At 41.0% G+C, this 20,623-nt stretch overlaps 1 protein-coding gene across 10 annotated transcripts in view; it reads right to left on the reverse strand.

Moving 5' to 3' along the window:
* Positions 1-19,048, reverse strand: part of LOC102419227 (testis-specific gene 10 protein-like) — a 142,529-nt gene extending 123,481 nt beyond the window's left edge. For 6 of the 10 annotated variants that reach the window (XM_023761507.1, XM_023761508.1, XM_023761511.1 and 3 more), the window contains exons 1-2: positions 18,697-18,775; positions 9,226-9,354 (exon numbers count right to left, since the gene is read on the reverse strand). In XM_023761507.1, the coding sequence (XP_023617275.1) occupies positions 9,226-9,354; positions 18,697-18,753 (186 nt within the window). In that variant the 5' untranslated portion in view covers positions 18,754-18,775. Of the gene's footprint in view, positions 1-9,225; positions 9,355-18,696; positions 18,776-18,963 lie in introns of those variants that run through there. The other 4 variants (XM_023761516.1, XM_023761512.1, XM_023761514.1 and 1 more) reach the window with 2 other exon arrangements.
* Positions 19,049-20,623: the final 1,575 nt, after the last annotated feature.

A 20,623-nucleotide genomic window follows, 5' to 3' on the forward strand; every position in this document is an offset into this window, starting at 1 on the left:
ATGTGTGCATATTGCTCTATATGGTTTTATCCCATGTATATTGTTGTAATACCACCTCAACAAGATATAGAACTATTCCATCACCACAAAGATCACCCTCCTACACCTTTAAAGTCACATCCTCTCCCTCCCCATCTTTAACTATCTTTTGGGGGACAGGAAATAGGAATTACTGGTGGATGTGAGTAAGGAAGGGTCAGCCTGAGGCTCTCATGAGTGAAGGGACTGCTATTTGTCCAGGAGGCCACGATTATGGATGTATTTGATTCCATAGTAATCTGGGATAAGCTGCTTTTCAGCTTCCATACCTTCAAATTCATCCGAATTAAACTCAGTAAAGCCTTCTTCTTGGAGATGTGAATTTTCTGGTGACCAGGGAACTTGAACCTGCCCCTGTGTAAGGCCTCATTCACATGGTCCTTGTTCTGCAGCTTGCTGTAGAAGGACATGGTGACTTGGCCAATATGGACCCTGGCCACTGTGTCCTGGGGCTTTCCAAAAGCATCCATATAGATTGGGAACAGCATGAGGTCAGGCATGAGCATCCAATGGAAAGGGCTGTCTCCAAGGTCCCTTAGGGCAACCCATACAAGCAACAACAGTCATTGCATGGGGAAAAGAGCATGGTTGGCTTAAGTGTTTGTAGACCATCCTTATCTCTTAGCAATCACTAATCTCTATAATTTCATCATTTTGAGAATGTTATATAATTAAAATCATATGATACAGATCAGTATGTGATCTTGTGATATTGGCTTTTTTTCTCAGCTCAATGCTTTTGAGATCTATCCAAGTTAACAACTTAGATCAATAGATTCCTTTTTATTGCTGATTAATATTCCATAGTATGGCTTATCACAGTTTACTCACTTACCAATTAAGGGAAATTGTAATTGTTTCTAGTTTTGGGTTATATCAAATTAAGCTGCTATGAACAACTGAATAGAGGTTCTTGAGTGGACGTTAAGTTTTCATTCTAGGCTGTATGGTTAATGTAGGCTTATTTTCCCAGAGTGGCTGTACCATTTCTCATTCCCACTGGGAATGTATGAGTGATTCAATTTCTCCTCATCTTAGCCAGCATTTGGTCCTGTCACTATTTTTCATTTTAGCTGTGCTTATAGGTGTACATTATTTCATCATGGTCTTAATTTGCATTTTCCTGATATTTTTGTGTTTGTCAAGCCATACATCCTTCTGTGAAGTACCTCTTCATATCTTTTGCTTATATTCTAATTGAATTATATGCTTTTTATTGTTGAGTTTTGATGAATTCTTCATGTGTTCTAGATATGATTCCTTCAGCAAAAATATATGTTGTAGCTTATCTTTTCATTCTATTAACAGGATCTTTCATAGAGCAAAGAACTTAAATTTTATGAAGTTGAAACTATCTTTTAAAATTTATTTTATGACTCATACTTTTGGTGCCATTTCTTCACCACGCCCAAGGTCCTGAATATTTTTCCTATGTTACCTCTACCTAGTTTTAAATTTTACATTTAACTCTATGGTCAATTTTGAGTTAATTTTTGTATATGATAACGGTTTAGAACTAGGCTTATTTTCTTCCCCTAAAAGATATCCAATTGCTCCAGCAGCATTTGTTGAAAAGACTCTCCTTGCTCACAATTCTGCATTAGTACCACTTTCAAAAATCATTTGGCTGTACTTGTGTGGGCTAATTCTGGATTCTCTATTCTGTATTATTGATGTATGTGTCTATCTTCTAACAATACCATAGTCTTTATCACTTTGGCTACATATTAAGTTATAGAATCAAGAAGAATGACTAATTCCTACAAAAATACAACCTTCCAAAACTCAATCAGGAAGAATATAAAAATCTCAACAGGCCAATAACTATGGAAGAAATTGAAGCAAGTCATCAAAAAGCTTCCAGCAAACAAAAGCCAGGGGCCAGATGGCTTCACAGGGGTTTTACCAAACATTCAAAGAAGAACTAAAATCTATCCTCCTCAGACTATTCCAAAAAATTCAAGAGGAAGGAATACTTCCAAGCTCTTTCTATGATGCCAGCATTACCCTAATACCAAAACCAGATAAAGACAACACAATGAAAGAGAATTACAGGCCAATATCCCTCATGAACATAGATGCCAAAATGTTGAACAAAATTCTAGCAAATCGGATCCAGCATTACGTCAGAAAGATCATACACCATGACCAAGTAGGATTTATCCCAGGGATGCAAGGATGGTACAATATTCACAAATCAATAAATGTGATACATCACATAAACTAATTGAGAGATAAAAATCACATAGTCATATCAATTGATGCAGAAAAAGCATTTGACAAAATCCAACACCCTTTCTTGATAAAAACCCTCAGTAAAATGGGAATAGAGGGGTCATACCTCAACATAATAAAAGCCTTATATGACAAACCTACAGCCTACATCATACTCAATGGTCAAATACTAAAACCATTTCACCTAAGAACAGGAACGAGACAGGAATGCCCAGTTTCACCACTCCTGTTCAACATAATACTGGAAGTGCTACCCATAGCAATTAGACAAGAAGAAATAAAAGGTATCCAAATGGGAAAGGAAGACATAAAACTGTCATTATTTCCAGATGACATGTTACTGTACATAGAACACTCTAAAGAATCCATCAAAAATGAACAGACTTAATAAATGAATTCGGCAATGTAGCGATTTGGTGATACAAAATTAACACAAAGAAATTTATGGCATTTTTATACACCAATACTAAACGTATAGAGAGATTAAAAAAACAATCCTATTTACCATCGCACCAAAAAAATTAAGATACCTATGAACAAACTTAACTAAGGAGGTGAAAGACCTGTACTCGAAAACTACAAGACACTGAAAAAAGAGATAGAGGAAAACATAAACAGATGGAAGAACATACCATGTTCATGGATTGGTAGAATCAACATCATCAAAATGTCCATACTACCCAAGGCAATCTACAGATTCAATGCACATCCCATTAAAATACCAATGGCATATTTCACAGACCTAGAACGAACTCTCCAAAAATTCATCTGGAATTTAAAAAAGACCCTGAATAGCTCCACCAATCCTGAGAAAGATGAACAAAGTGGGAGGGATCTCAATACCAGATATCAAGCTGTATTACAAAGCCACTTTTCTTAAAACTGCCTGGTACTGACACAAGAACAGACATATAGACCAATGGAATAGAATAGAGAATGCAGCAATCAACCCAAATCACTATGCTCAGTATTTGACAAAGGAGGCAAGAACATACAATGGAGTCAACAGTCTCTTCAATAAATGATGTTGGGAAAACTGGACAGATACATGCAAAAAAAATGAAACTAGACCACCAACTTACACCATAACAAAAATAAACTCAAAATGGATAAAGGACTTAAACATAAGATGGGAAATCATAAAAATATTAGAGGAATCCAGGGGCAGCAAAATCTCAGACCTATGCCAAAGCAATATCTTCACCAATACAGCTCCTAGGGCAATGGAAACTAAAGAGAAAATAAACAAATGGGACGTCAAAATAAAAAGCTTCTGTACAGCAAAAGAAACCATCAACAAAACAACAAGAAACCCACTGCATAAGAGAACATATTTGCCAATGTTATCACCAGTAAGGGTTTAATCTCCAACATTTACAGGGAACTCATACAACTTAACAAAAGGAAGATAAACTACCCAATCAAAAAATGGGCAATGGACCTAAATAGATACTTTTCAAAAGAGGACATAAGGAAGGTCAAGAGACATATGAAAACATGCTCAAAGTCACTAATCATCCGAGAGATGCAAATCAAAATGACAATGAGGTACCATCTCACACCTGTCAGAATGGCTATCATCAACAAATCAACAAATGACAAGTGCTGGTGAGGAAAAAGGAACCCTCGTGCACTGCTGGTGGGAATGCAGACTGGTGCAGCCACTGTGGAGAACAGTTTGGAGTTTCCTCAAAAAACTAAAAATAGAACTCCCATTTGATCCAGTGATCCCACTTCTAGGAATATATCCCAAGAAACCAGAAACACCAATCAGAAAGGATATATGCACCCTATGTTCATAGCAGCACAATTTACAATAGCTAAGATCTGGAAACAGCCTAAGTGCCCATCAGCAAATGAGTGGTTTAAAAAACTGTGGTACATCTACACAATGGAATACTACACTGAGGCAACAGCATGGATTGACCTGGAGAGCATTATGCTAAGCGAAATAAGCCAATTAGAGAAAGATAAATATCACATGATCTCACTCATTTGTGGAATATAACGAACAACATAAACTAATGAACAAAAACAGATCCAGAGACAGAAAAGCCTTGATCAGACTGTCAAACCTAGAGGGGAGGTAGGGGAGGGTAGGGGTAAGAGGGAAAGATTAACCAAAGGACTTGTATGTATGCATATAAGCCTAACCAATGGACACAGACACCAGGGGGGTGAGGGCATGAGTAGGGGGGTGGGGGATAGTGGGGGAATAAGGACACATATGTAATAGCTTAATCAATAAAGAAAAAAAAAAAGAATGACTTTGTTTTTTCCAAATTGTTTTTGCTAGAATTTGAGAATGTTAAATAAATAAAACAACTTGGATCAATAGATTCCTTTTTATTGCTGATTAACAACTTGGATGGACATTGCATTATACCAATATATTGATTTGGACAGAACTGACATCTTTACTATGTTGAGGCTTACAATCCATAAACATATGTCTTTCCATTTGTTTAGATCTTCCATTTCATTAGCATTTTGTCTTTTCAGAATACAAACTCATAGCTTCTTTATTAGATTTACATCTAATCATTCCATTTTCTATTTGAGTAACTATAAATAGTAATGCATTTTTAATTTTGATTGCCACGTTATATATAGAAATATACAGAAATTTAATTGTTTGTCTTGTATTCTGACCTTGCTAAAATCATTTATTAGTTCTGCCTTTTATATTATATATTTATGAGATTTTCAAAGTAGAAGATCATGTGATCTACAAACAGGGTCAGTTTTATTTCTTCATTTCAGGTCTGTGTGCCTTTCAACCTTTCAACTTGGCTATATCCTGAAAGGGTATTTCTTGTAGACTGCATAAAGCTAGGTCATGTTTTTTAACCCATTCTGTCAGTTCCCATCTTTTAAGTAATATATGTACTTAATGTAATTACTTTTGTTACAATTCAAGTGTGGCTTTTTTGTTCACTCTTATGTGCACAGGATGATACCCAAACAACTGAGCCACACCAGCCTGGGCTGTATAACTTTTTAATGGTTGCCCTATACATTCACAACTTATTGCAGCCTACATTTTACCAGTTTGAGTGAAGTATAAAATCCTTATCTCCCTTTACATTCCTTTATCCTCCTCTATTAATAATTGTCTTAAATATTATCCTCTACATGCATCGAGAACTATATTTGAAAAAGATACATTAAAAAACTAGAAAAAAAGAAAATCTATTACATTTATTCATATTTTTGCTCTAAATGTTGTCCTTTCTTTCTTTCTACTCTTCCAAGTTTGCTTCTTTTATCTCCATCATAGTTAGAGAAATTCCTTTTGCTATTCTTTGCTGGCAATCAATTCTTTTAGTTTTCTTCCTCTGAGAATCTTGACTTTCCCTTCATACAGAATACTGAATTGACAGTTCTTTTCTCCAAAACTTGAAAAATGTTGTGCCACTTCCTTCTAACCCCCATGTTTTCAGATCTGCTGTAATTTGAATTGATGTTTGCCTCTAGGTAATGAATTCTCTGATTTCAGGAACATTTGTGGTCTTTAGTTTTCACAGGTTTAAATAGAAAGTGTATTGGCATGGGTTTCTTTGGGAGAATCCCTGTAGGCATTCATTCACCTTCTTTAATCTGTTTTATGTCTTTTATCAAATTTGGGGAATATTTAGCCATTATTCCTTCAAATACTTTTTCAGCCTCTCTCTTTTCTGCCTCTCTTGCTGCACCCCAAGTATCCAAATGTTGTATCTTTTGTTATGGTTCTACCTGTTCTAAACCTCTGTTCACTTTTTCAATCTATTTTCTCTCTATTGTTCAGGTAATTTCTATTTTTCTGCTCTCATGTTCACTGATTCATTCCTCTCTCCCTGTGTATTTTGTTGTTTGAGAACACTGAGTTTTTAATTCTGTTACTACATTTGTTTTAACTAATTTTGTTGTGATGAAATAGACATACCATAACATTTACCATTATAACTATTTTTGTGTGTAAAATTCAGTGGCATTAAGTATATTCATAATGTTGTGCAACCATTCTATATCCATGTCCAGAACTTTTCCATCATCCCAAATAGAAACTCTGTACCCATTAAACAAATTCTATGAATTTTCCTATTCTAGGTACCTTATATAAGTGGAATTGTACAATATTTGTCCTTCTGTGCCTGCCTTATTTCACTTAGCATAATGTTTTCAAGGCTCATCCATGTTGTAGCTTCTATCAGCATTTCATTCTTTTTAAGGGTGAATAATATTCCATTGTATGTACGTGCCAGTTTGTTTATCCATTCATCTGCTGATGAATATCTGGGTTGTTTCTACCTTTTTGCTATTGTGAATAATGCTGCTATGAACATTGGTGTCCAAGTATCTGTTTGAGGACCTGCTTTTAATCTTTTGGGATACACCTAGGAGAATAGCTGGGAAAATACTGCAATTCTATATTTAACTTTTTGAGCAGCTGCTAAACTTTTTTCAACATGGCTGCACCATTTTAACTTTCCCACCAGCAACCATACAGGGCTCCAGTTTCTCCCCATCCTCACCAATACCTGTAATTTTCTGTTTTTTGTTTGGTTGGTTGGTTTTTGTTTTTTATAATATCCATCTTAATGAGTGTAAAGTAATATCTCATTGTGGTTTTGCATTTCTTTAATGGTTGGTGATCTTTTCATATGTTTATTAGCCATTGATAGACCTTCTTTGGAGAAATGTCTACTCAAGTCCGTTATCCACTTTTGAATTGGATTTGTTGTTGCTGTTGAGTTGTAGTTCTCTATACTATATTCTGGTTATTAATCCCTTATGTGATATATGATTTACAAACATTTCCTTCTGTACATTTTTAATAAATTTTATTTTTAGAGCAGTTTTATAGAAAAACTGATCAGGAATTCCAGAGATTTCCCACATACCTTTTGTTTCCCCACCCCCAAACATACACACACCATTTCCCCTTTGCTTTACATCTTGTAACAGTGTGGTACATTTGTTACAAGTGATGAACCAACACTGATACGTTATGATTAACTATACTCCATCGTTTACATTAGGGTTCATTCTTTGGGTTGTAGATTCTATGGGTTCTGACAATTGTATACTAACATGTAACCATCATTATTGTATCAGACAGAATACTGCCCTAAAAATCACCTGCGCTCTATTCATCTCTCTCTCTCCCTCCAAGGTCTCAATGTTTTGTCTTTTTCAGGTTGTATAGTTAGAATCAGAATATGTAACCTTTTAAGATTGGCTTTTTCCACCTAACTATATGCTTTCAAGGTTCCTTTATGTCTTGTTGTGGCTTGATAACACATTTCTTTTTACAATTCCATTCTATGGATGCACCAGTTTATCCATTCACTTATTGAAGAACAATTTGGTTGCTTCTAAAATTTCCATTTGGTTCTTGTTTATATCTCTTTATATCTTTTACTTCTTTGCTGAGATTTTCTATTTTCTTTTCTATATCCCAGGTATGTAAAAAATGCTTGCTGAAGCATTTATAAGATGGCTGATTTGAAATCCTTGTCAGATCATTGTAATATCTAATTCATATCAATCCTGGCACATCCTGTCTTTTCTCACTGAAATTGAGATCTTCCTGATTTTTAGGATAAGGAGTGATTTTTTCTTTTAATTGAAACTTGGTATTCTAAGACTCTGGATCCTGTGTTTTAGTGGGCTTCCTGTGACACTGCTCCAGCTAGAAAGGAGGGACACTGCTTTGTTCCTGCTTCGGGGGGGTGGGGGGGAGGAAGTCCAGTTTTTACCCGAGGCTTCCATGGACACCTGGAGAAGGTGAAGCTCCTTGTTCCTGCTGGGCAGGGATGGAAATTCAGGCTCCTCACTGGGCCTCTGCTGATACCACAAGAGCATGGAGCAGAGGTGCCTCGCTACTGCTCTCACATGTCCACCACTGCCACCGTGGGTGAGTGGACTTGTTCGTGCTGGGTCCTGGTAAAGCCCTAACTCTGCATATTCTCCTCGGACACCACTCCAGCAAGGAGGAAAGGAGGCACTTCACACCACCCGGTGGGGGTAGCTGCTTGTAGGCTCCCCATGTGCTTCACACACACACAATGGGGTTGGGAACGTCCCTTACCGCCTTGTGGGCACAAAAGTCTTGGTTCCCAACTCAGCCTTCTTCTTTGACACCACCTTGTGGGGATGAAGAAGTTGGTGGGGGGAGAGGAGGGTATGAGGTGCAGCTGGGGCTTCTTGTTACAGCCTGGCAAGGATAACCAGCTAGGCTCCTAGTCTTTGTGGGCAGAAACGGGGCTATAGGTTTTCCACAGTGTTGCTTAGAGCAGGCAGTTACTGTCTAAAAGTAGTCTTCCTTGCTAGGCTGTCCCTTTCCTAGTCTTGGTGTGTTGGGGTCCCTAGTCAGTCTTCCTTCTTCCTCCTGCCTTTCAGTGTTCTATGCTTGTTTCATACATAATGTTCAGGGTTTTTAGCTGTACTTAGTAAGAGGATTATGGAAAAGTAAGTCTACTCCTTCTTCCTACAAGAGGCAATTTCTTTCAATGACCTTAATTAATAGCTACCCCACAGATTAGGCACCAGGAGAAGAGAAATAATGCTCAACTTGGAGTTCAGAGAACTGCATTCAAATCCTAACTAACTTGGGAATTCAGAGAAATCCTAGCTCTGTCATTCATTAGTCCAGTACCATAATTCTTTAACCTCTTGGAACTTCAGCTTCCATGTCTGTAAAATAGAAGTAACGACAGTTTCACAAGGTTGGGATGAAGTAAGATTATGTACTTGAAAGCACCTCATAGAACACCTGGCACACAGCTGGCACTCACTGACTCAGACTCTGTGTATCAAAACGGTTAAGATAAAAATGAAATGATTTTAGACCCAGAAAATAAAACCATAAGCCAGCACTGAATTAATGTTCTCCGCCTTCTTATTTTAAAATAGGCCCCAGCCAAAATTAATTCAGGGAAATAAATACATATGTAAATTAAATGTAACCTGTAATTTCAGTGTAGAGATGAATTTATCTTGAGTTCTCACTTGTTGTTCTAGCTGGAGAGTATTCTGGTATTTTCCAGCTTCGGAAACTGGAGCCCCTAGACCAAAATCATGTTCTTTGGTGGTAACCTAGTGGAAAGAATAGGAATAATACCAGGACATTCTTTTTAAAACAGCTTTGTGGTTTCTCACAACAGTATATAAACTTTTTAAATTAACCACATTCTTAAGGTACATTTTCAATTGGTTTTAACCTTGTCATACCAGCAAAGAATATTTCAGCAAGCTTTACTTTCTTAACATTTTATGTTATAAAACTTTTTCTGTGTGCTTTCCAAATATGAAACTACAATATTGAACATGCTTTTCAAAGGAGACATACCTCAGCCTATCCCCTTGGTAATCACTGTACTAAGAAAATATTGGGTCAGCAGCAAATTAAGTATCTATCTCTAGGCCTGTGTTTTCCAAAAAGGTTTGCTACCCATATCACAAAGGGCTGGCTTCTCCCTAATCCTATATAATAAAGAGGTAATATGCAAATTGACCATCACTGCAACACACAAGATGGCCGCCCCCATGTGGTCAAAGATGACTGGCAGGGGAGGGCAGTTGGGGGGAACCAGGCCTGCAGGGGAGGGCAGTTAGGGGTGACCAGGCCAGCAGTGGAGGGCAGTTAGGGGTGACCAGGCCGGCAGTGGAGGGGAGTTAGGGGTAACTGGGCAGGCAGGGGAGCAGTTAGGCGTCGATCAGGCTGGCAGGGGAGTGGTTAGGGGGCAATCAGGCAGGCAGGCAAGCGAGCAGTTGGGAGCCAGCAGTCCTGGATTGTGAGAGGGATGTCCGACTGCCCGTTTAGGGATCAGGCCTAAATGGACAGTCGGACATCCCTCGAGGAGTCCCAGATTGGAGAGGGTGCAGGCTGGGCTGAGGGACACACATACACACACACACACACACAACCTTGCATGAATTTCATGCACTGGGCCTCCAGTGTATTAATAATTCCAATAAATAAGAAAGGAAAAGAAATACCTTGGTAGAAAAAGTGGCAAAGAATATGGATACTTCACATACATGACTTTTAAATAGATTTAAAGATACTCAATATCACCATTTAGAGGGATACAAATTTTTACAGCAAGGAAGGGAGAGTGATAGAGAGTTAGAAACATCCATGAGAGGGAAGCATCGATCAGCTGCCTCCTGCACACCCCCTACTGGGGATGTGCCTGCAACCAAGGTACATGCCCTTGACCGGAATCGAACCTGGGACCCTTCAGTCCCCAGGCCGACGCTCTATCCAGTGAGCCAAACCGGCTAGGGCGAGGGATACAAATTGAAGCAACCTTGGATACAATTTTTCAACTCACACTGGCAAAGATAAAATAGTTGTATATATAACGTAGTATTGTTATACACCACTGGTGGCAGTGTATATGAAGTACAATACTTATGAAGATCAATTAACCGTTTGAGTCCCAAGCAGCGCAATTGCGCTGCTGAGATTTTATGTCAAGGAAACCCAGCACATTTCGAACGTTGTGGACAGCTGACGGTGCGTTACCAATTGTCGAAGTCGCGCGCTCAGATTTACTGACGCAAGTACATCACACAGCTCCTTTTAATTAATATCCATTTGAGTCCCAAGCAGCGCAATCGCGCTGCTTGGTATTTCTCGACATAAAATAAAACAAGCGCTATCACGCTGTTTGGGTCTTTTCGTACTCATTTAGAGAAAGCGCGGTTGCGCTGTTTGGGATTCTTCGACAGTGTTTTTTCAATACCCCCTGTGACTCAAACGGTTAAATAAAATCTACAAACATTACAAATACTCATAGCTTCTGTACAAATAATCCCATTCCTAGAAATTGTTCCCACATACATATTTGTACATGTGCAAAATAACAAGATATTTCACTTTAACATACTACACATACTAATCCACATTGTACATTTTTACTTGACAAAGTGTCTTAGAAATTGTATAATTTAGGAAAATAATTTGTTCTTTTCCTGAATCAAGGCTGCCTTTATGTTAAGGAAGAGAGAATTTCCTGTAAGTATCTTAGATCCCTCCTGGCAACACAGCTGTTATACTCCAGAATCAGGATCCCCCAGCCACTAAGCTTATGTCACACAATGTCTAATCCAGCACTTAGCAGTGTGACAGACGTCTCTTCCTTTTTTCCTTTTCCTAAACAAAACAGAAGTCTGTGTTTCTGTTCTTCACTCCAGCAGTTATTGCCTCACTTGTAACTTAGCATTAGATCCCACAGAGTATTTCTAACTATGAATCGTTTATGCCTTTATGGGTAGGCTGAAATCCAATTCCTTATACAGTTTCTCTTGAAAAATATGTTCCTACTTATAAACATTTGACTTAGAATAACAGAATCAAATGACTCCTCCCTATAGTACTTTTCAATTTTTTTAGTGAATATACAAATCACTTGGGAATCTTATTAAAATGCAGATTTTTATTCACAATATGCCTGAAATACTGCATTTCCATAAAGATGCTCAGCAATCCTTATTGGGCTAGTATAGAAACTAGACCCATAAAACATCCCATAAAACAAGCATTGAATTAATATTTATTCTCCATCTTCTTATTTTGAAATAGGCCTCAACCCAAATTAATTCAGGGAAGTCAGGTACAGTCTAAGCCTACCTAGCATTCAGAGCTCTTATAATTTGGTCCCTTCCCATGACTCCAAATTTATCTCCTACTTGACACCTCCAAGAATCCCTCAATTAAGGACAAACTATTCCAAACTACTCCACATTCTTTATACATTCAGAAACATGTTATCTTTTTTAAAAATATATATATTTTTTATTGATTTTTACAGAGAGGAAGGGAGAGGAAGATAGAGAGTTAGAAACATCGATGAGAGAGAAACATCAATCAGCTGCCTCCTGCACACTCCCCACTGGGGATGTGCCCGCAACCAAGGTACATGCCCTTGACCAGAATCGAACCAGGGAGCCTTGAGTCTGCAGGCCAACGCCCTATCCACTGTGCAAAATTGGCCAGGGCAGAAACATGTTATCTTTTATTCGTTAAGCCTTGCCCTCACCCTTTTATCCATTTAACTAACAATGAAGACATTCCTAAGTTTCAGCTAGACTTCTAGATTCTCTTAGAGGTTTTCTTTGTCTTCTCCATTGAATAGTGATCACTTCTTCAATGAGAATTTTGTATATAGTCGTTATAGAACAACTTATGTAGCTATTTGGTTTTCTGGATGTACATCTCCCTCACATGATCATTAGAATGTTAAGAACAAGCAATGTCCTAGAACTCTCTGTACTGCCCCAGCCTGCACAGAGCTGTCTGTGATAGGAAGGTATCATAAAATTTAGTAGATGTGACAATGAAGCAGTGTACCACAGCAGATACAATTGAATATTCTTTCTTCTCTTTGGGAATCTCAATGGTCAAGTGGGAGTTCTATAAAATTACCCATCAGACTAATCTAGAAATTAAAAGTAGGAAGAGGCCAAGAGACGATCACAGTAGAGCTGCTACTTTCCCTGCACTAGCTTAGGAGGCAGTAAAAAGGGAGATAAATCAATGTATCTGAAATGCCCTTGTCTAGCCAGCCACCAGAATATTCTCCACATTCCCATGATCTTTAAATGGATTATGAATGGAACTTGTATTCCTGTACATATCTCAGAGAATGCAAGTAAAGTACTTTGCGAGCAGCAAACTGTTATCATAAACATCCAAGTGAGAACCACAATCATTCTCAATTGGGAAGTAACATAGCATAGTGGTTAAGAGTGTGTTCATTAGCATCAGACTGTTCATGTTCATCATGCTAGTTCTGCCGCTTCTTAGCTGCATGACTAGAGGCAAGTTACTTCTCTGGCCAAGCCTTCACCTATAAAATGGGAATGATAACAGTACTCGCCTCAAAGAGCTGCTATGAGGATTCATATAAGTAAAGCACTTAGAAAAGTGCCAGACTAAGCAAGTCTATATATATAATTATTATTATTAACCATTACTATTATTCCTAATTCTTCTCAGTGACTCAACTTATCTAATTGGCCATCAAGTCCTACTAATTTTTCACTAAAATCTCTCTCAAATTCATATCTTCCATTCCTATCACTGTTTCAGTTCATACTATCAGACTGTAACAGTCACATTTATTCAATTCTCAAATTTATAAACAGAGTAATGAAGACCCAATATTAGATTCTGGGGACAGAAATATGGAAACCAAATAAAAAGCTATAATTTCAACCCGCAATGATCTAGGGAACTCCAGAACTAATAAATCAGAAATTTGAGTACAGCAGGATTAGTGCACACTAGAGGAATGAATGCACATGGGTGCTAAGGGAATATAGAGAAAAGGACTACGAAAGAATATTTCTGAGTTCTAATTCCCTCCAAAAGACATAGAATGGATTTTACATGTTCCCAAAAAACTATGACTACACCCTATCGGAGCACATTATATTGTGTTTATTGGATGTCCACAGCCATTGCAACTTAACTTGTGTAAAACAGACCTCTAATTCTCCCACCTGCAGTCTGCTCTCAGCACGCCTCCACTAGGCTCCTTCCCAGTCTCTCCCAGGTCAAATGGCAGTGCCTAAGGCAGTGCCAGAGGAGTCACCTTTGTCTCCTCTTTCCCTGATCCCCATCAAATGCATCAACAAGCCCTGTGGGTTCTAACTCCAAACCCACCACTTCTCTACACTTTTATTACCACTTCCATGGTTCAAGTCACCATCATCTCGCACACGGATTACTGCACATTTCCTAAGTGGTCTTTCTGCTTCTATGTTGCTCCCTGCAGCTATTTTCCAAATGGAGATGAAAAGAATCACTTTAAAACAATGAGATCCTCCTCAAAAACACTCCAATGGCTCCCCAATGCAATCAGAATAAAACCCACCGTTTTAAGGTCCTATGTGATTTGGGCCCTGCCTTCACTTTCCTAAACAGACCTACCACTCTCTTCGTTGTCCACCTGCCGGCTTTATCGGTTTTCTTTCTGATCCTCTACTGAACCACTATCATTCCATGTTAAGGCCCAGCCTATGCCTGGCTCCATCTTACCCCCAGCTCAGCTCTTGGGCTCTTCCCTGACCTCTTACCTAAATAGCCTCTCTCCTAGTCACTCTCTTGTTAGGTTATTTACACTTATATCATTTGAAATTATATAATTTATTTCTTCACTAGTTTTCTCCCCCTACTAGAAGGTAAGCTCCAAGAGATCTAGGCTCTTATCTGCTCACTGTCATAACTATAATGCCTAGAAAGGTGCATAGCACAAAATTGGTACTCAATAAAACATCTACACTAACAAAAGAGAAAGATGCAAATTAACCGTCAAGCCATGCCCACCAGCCACGCCCACCAGCCAATCAGGAGCCAGTATGCAAATTAACCCAACTAAGGTGGCCATGGCCACAAAGCTGGAGTGAGCAGGAGGCTTGGGTTGCCCCCGGCGATGGAAGAAGCCAAGCTTCCCGCCTGCCCTGACCGGCCCTGGACTCCACTCAAGGCTATAAAGTTTCAATTATAGAAGATAAATAAATCCCAGATACCTGCTTCCAGGCCGCTCTGGAAAAAGAAAAAAGAAAAAAAGGAGAAGCTGGGAGCTTCAGTCCCCTGCCAGCCTGAAAACGGCCCTCAGCCCCTCACCCAGACTGGCCAAGCACCCCAGTGGGGACCCCCACCCTAAAGGCGGTGTGGCCAGCCTGAAAACAGCCATCAGCCCCTCACCCAGGCTGGCCAGGCACCCAAGCAGGACCCCCACCCTGATCCGGGACACCCTTGAGGGCAAACCAGCTGGCCCCCACTTGTGCACCAGGCCTCTATCCTATATAGTAAAAGGGTAATATGCAAACTGACCCTAACAGCAGAAACACTGGGAATGACAGGTCACTATGACACACACTGAACACCAGGGGGCAGACGCTCAATGCAGGAGCTGCCCTCTGGTGGTCAGTGAGCTCCCACATGGGGGAGCTCTGCTCAGCCACAAGCCAGGCTGCCAGTACAGTGGTGGTGGTGGGAGCCTCTCCTGCCTCCTCAGCAGTGCTAAGGATGTCTGACTGCAGCTAGGCCTGCTCCCCACTGGCAAGTGGACATCCCCTGAGGGCTCCCGGGCTGCCAGAGGGATGTCTGACTGCCAGCTTAGGCCCGATCCCCCGGGGAGCGGGCCTAAGCCAGCAGGTGGTCATCCCCGGAGGGGTCCCAGACTGTGAGAGGGCACAGGCCGGGCTGAGGGACCACCCCTCCCCCCGAGTGCACAAATTTTTGTGCATCGGGCCTCTAGTTTTCAATATAGTCAATGTTGATGACTGGAACAAAGTAGTTTTAATGGTAGGGATGGGGTGGAAGCAAGTTTGATGAGGACTAATAAATGAGTTAGTACTAAGGAAAAGGAAGCATGATTGTGAGAAGAGAGGTAGAGTGAAAGTTAGAAAAAACCAAGGTTTTTGAAGGGTCATTACAAAGTAGAAAATCTTGTTTCTTAATTCTCTTACATCAAGGAAAGCTTCCAGAATTAAACGAAAGCCCTGGGGTCTCTCCTAAATGCAAACACATACACAACTTCATAGTTTCAGGGGATTCAAGAGCCCTCTAAGTTCTCTTACTCCAGGTTAAGAAGCCCTACAGTTTTGTAAACACAATAAAGATTCTAAGACATGGGTTAATGCTAACTAATGGAGCAGGGCCACTGGGCTAACAAGAAACCCAGATATAGGCTGTGCACCGTCCTCTGAGACAAGAAAGAGAAAAGCAAGTTCAAGTAAAGATTAAGATAAGGAGAAATATGTTTAAAAAAATTTTTTTTATTGATTTTTAGAAAAAGAGAGGAAGGAAGAGGGAGAGAAACATTGATGTGAGAGCAAAACATCAACTGCCTGCCTCCTTCACGCATCCCACTGGGTAATCGAGCCTGCACCCTGGGAATGTGCCCTGACTAGGAATTGAACTGGTGGTCTTTCGGTGCATGGGATGAAACCCAACCAATTGAGCCACACCAGCCAGGGCCAATTTTTCAAGGGATAGATATCTGCAGAAGTTCCTGCCTGGTAGAATTTTAATTTTTCAGTAAAAAAGGAGGTAAGATCATTTGCTAAAAGGTATTACCAGTGTTGAGCAAAATATCAGGTATATAATATGTGTCAATAAATGTCTACTGAATATTTTGTTAGAACACTGGAGTATTTTATGTGAGATTCTGAATGCTAGTTCCACAAAAGGTCAACTTGTTTTCTTTTTATAAAACTGTCCCCAAGTGTTCAAACTGATAGACACCTTGAAGTAGGAAGGAATAGCCTCACTAACAGAGATACAGGGAAGCACACAAAGTTTTATGAACAATTTTGAGACAGGTATTTGTATTTATGATAAAAATCTGTGAGTAAACGTTTTGGTAATTCACCTCAAACAAAATAGTAAAGCCACAACAGTCAACCTTTCCTATGAAAAAGAAATAACCTCTCCTAGTCATTCCATTAAAACCCAAAGTTCTTACTTCTCTTCCATTCAGATTATACTGTAAAGAAATAACTTGTGTTTTAAAAGTTCATAAATAAAGGTCTTAAGAGAGGAATCACTTATGAAGACCTCTTGGGTACATAAGGGGTTAAATAGCTGTTTTCAAGAGGTTTTTACGAACTTACAGAATTTAATAATATTTAAACTGATGTCATACCATAACTAAGATATGGGACTGCCTTACTAACTAGCTCACTTCAAAAGATTACCATGGGGAAATAAAAGATTACCATCGGGGACATGTATAAGAAGCTTCACAATAACGTTCTTCACATTCACCAAAACTGTAAAATCTTTAATGTCCACCAAGAGAAGAGTAGATCAGTTGTGATACTCTTACATCAGAACACTGAACAACTGTTTTAAGAAGCAAAATGCAAAGAAATACTTAGTAAAATTTCATTTGCATAAGTTCAAAAGCAAGCCAAATTAGAACATGCATATTCACATACGAAGATGGAGGAAAAGCAAGGAAGTGGCTAGCATAGTGGCTACATCAGGGGAGAAGGGCATGTGATGGGAAAAGGGAATAAATCTAGTAACACCTGCTCTTACTGCCTCTGTACCGGGAGGACTTCAAGAGCAAATGATCCTACAACGAACTGGACCAAGCAACTGGAGACCAGGACAGAAAGACAGCCTGAAAGCTCTACAACTGATTAGATGCTGGGCTAAAGCAGTGGTTTCTTTCTTTTCTTTTTTTTCAGAAAAGAAACATTTAAAATCAGATATATTTGGGAAGCTGCCATTAAATAATGCCAAAATTTATCATTTCAAATTAATATTTCATTAATGTACCTTCCTAATTATTTCCCACTAACTAAGACTGATTTAGCCCTGGGCAGGTGGCTCGCTGGTTGAAGTGATCTACCTTTGTGGGTTCCACTCCTAATTGGGGCACAAACCTAGGGTGCCTGTTAGATCCCAGCCTAGGGAGGCAACCGATTGATGTTTCTTCCTCACATCCATGTTTCCCTTGTCTCCCTAGAAATCAATAAAAACATATCCTCCTGAGGATTGGGTGAGGATTTTAAAATTGGGTGAGGATTTTAAAAAGATTGATTTAGTTGATTAAAATAAAAACCAAAAAAAAGTTTTTATCCTGGAGGCAGGTTTGAATGTGACACGCTCCTTTTACATTTATAACTAACCTATTTCCTCTACTTAAAGGCCGACTGTTATTTATTTCCTTACAACCACAAAAGGCGTAGTTGAGATGCCAGTAGAGGGCATTTAAAACACCGAATACCGGGAGGTATGAGGGTATGGAGGGGAAGAAGGAAAACTCGGACACCGTCATCTTTGCAAGCTTTTCCTGATGCCGCGATCCTTGACTTTGTTTAAAGGGAAAGAAGTATTCCTGTGCGTATCTGGGTATCAGGCCCATGACTGCCTCGGTTCTCAACTGCCTCCACTAGTTTCAGACAAAAGCCCGCTCACCCTGCCTTTCCCGGGCACTGAAATTACATGAGGTTTTCATGAGGACGCCCTTCCCCTCGGCCCTTCGCCCCCGAAGTCTGTCAAGAACTCAGAAATGAGAGGCTGGGAGCCCGGAGCCGGGCTGGGCTCCCCGATCTGACTTCCAAAGGCTCAGCTCCGTCCGCAGCGTCTCTAAGCCCAACAGCCCCCCGCAACCCAGCGCAGGGCGGCAGGACGCCAAGCGGTCACCATAGGAACTGGCCAGCCCTGCGCTCCCGAGAAAGGGCGGCGGGAGCAGGGCGGCTCCCGGAGGCTTCCCGGGCCGAGCTCGGCCGCCACTGCCCCTCACAGCAGCTCAAGCCGCCACTGCCCCTCACAGCAGCTCAAGCCGCGAACCCCTGCCTCGGGGTCACCCCGCCCCGACCCCACACACGCCCCTGGCCGCTGCCTCCTCAGAGGCCTTCCGGCCCAGAAACTGCTGGGCCCCCACCGGCCATCGCCGCGGCCTCTACCTGGGGCGCCAGGTCCCTCCCGGGACTTCCCGGCCCAGCCGCCTCCTCAGAGCTCATCCCGGCGCCTGCCAGGCCGCCGCCTCCCGCAGCGACTCAAGTCCCACCCCATCTCCATCCTCCGCCCTCTCCCCGCCCTTCCCACCCCCAAATGGACCCGGCCCCGCCCCGCTGGAGGTGCAGGTGGTGGAAGACGACACCTGACGGGAAGGAGGCGGAGCGGTTAGCACCGCCCCGCGCCGCCGTCGACTCCGCCCTCACGCTCTGTACCTGAGGGGCGCTTCTCCTCCACTTCCTGGCGCCTTAGCTCCACATCCTTTCCTCAAGCCCACAGTCCCTGTGCGCACGCGTACCTGGCTCGACGCTCCTTCTCTCAGGGACTACGAGGCCTGCGCGCGCACCCACGCAAGGGGCGATGCGTCCGTTCACGTGCCAGCCCTCAGACGCCTAGGGAAGGCCTCCTCGTGGTCCATCCGCGCCGCGCAGGCGCACGCTCTACAGCGCGGAGTTTCCACAGGAGCGTCCGGTCTCCTAGTAACAGGGGCTAGTCCTTTTCCTTGGTAGCGGCACCTGGGTGGAATGCGCATGCGCATCCCGCAGCTTTCCCAAAGCTTTGAAACACCTGCAGCTTTGCTGCCAAGAGGTTGTACCACTTTCCCCATAGATCAGGCGCCGATCTGGACCCAGTGAACTCCTTATCCCCCAGAGCTGCTCTTGGGTCCTGGGAGGTTGGCGCGGTCTCCTGCCGCAGCCGAGTGTCAGGGAGCCTCCCAGGCCGGGTCCTGCCAGAGCACCCAGGGAGAGAGCCGGTCTGTTCTATGGGCGCCAGGGGCCTGCAGTCTGCCAGGGTCAGCTCTGGGTCAGGGTTGAATTGGGAAGTGGCAGCACTAGCAGTGAAAGCGTAGATTCCCGATTGGTATCCCTTCTCCACACGCTGGTCCCTTTCCAGAAAAACTGGTGGTTAACCAAAAAAAGGAAAGGGTACACTCCGCAATTGATATTTAAAGTTTTATCGACTGTTTTCCTGTCCAATTCTCTATTTTAGGGAACACTATTTTAACAACCAGGAATAATATTTTTGGCCATCCAACTATGTTAAAATTAACCCATTACCTAAAAGTAGAAAAGAGAGTTTTTAGTGAAAAAGAATGAGAACTGCATTTTATTCTGCTAAATTTTTGGAGCCTCACTTGAAATGTCAATGTAATATTTCTTAATGTTTAACATGCCCCACTTTTCTTAACCCAAGGGCTTCTCAACTTTATTGGTGGCTTTATCTCTTTCTCTCTCTCTCTCTCTCTCTCTCTTTCTCTCTCTCTCTTCACAGATGAAATAGATAACTAGGTTTTTAAAGCTGTTTTTTTATTATTTTGATTTAGTATTCGCATGTGCATTTCAAAAGTAATCTCACATGTGAAGAGACTAACAATTCCTGTTTTTGCCTGGTAAGTATTCCTTTTCCCCCCTCAAAATGTTATCGACAGACATAAACAAATTTTAAGTTAGAACAAATTCTTCATAGAAGTGCATTTAAATAAATATAAGTGCCATATGTTTTCCATTCTCTGCTCTGATTTTTTTTCATCATTATGTGTGCTGTAACATTTTCTCATATTTTGTAGCATTTATTTTCAGGTATCCTATAGTTTGTAAGTATAGCTAGATACTAAAAACTTAAATTGAGTGTTGCTGCTATTTTAGATAAAGAAGTCAGAGGTCCTGTTATTGGGGAGCCACCTGTTACTGGTGGCTGTGGAGCTCTTGGGGTGCCATGGGAGTAAGAATTTCCTGAAGCCCCCATGGGAAAATGAGTTGTCATGGAAAGATTTATAGATGATGTAATTTTAAGGGAGTTCCCTTTCAAGGTCCCATCTCCCTTCATCTCCCTATGGAAGAATTCCCATTTTTGTGTTCAGCAGGGTTAAGCTTA

This window comes from Myotis lucifugus, unplaced genomic scaffold (assembly GCF_000147115.1).
Source record: "Myotis lucifugus unplaced genomic scaffold, Myoluc2.0 scaffold_210, whole genome shotgun sequence".
Lineage (NCBI taxonomy): Eukaryota > Metazoa > Chordata > Mammalia > Chiroptera > Vespertilionidae > Myotis > Myotis lucifugus.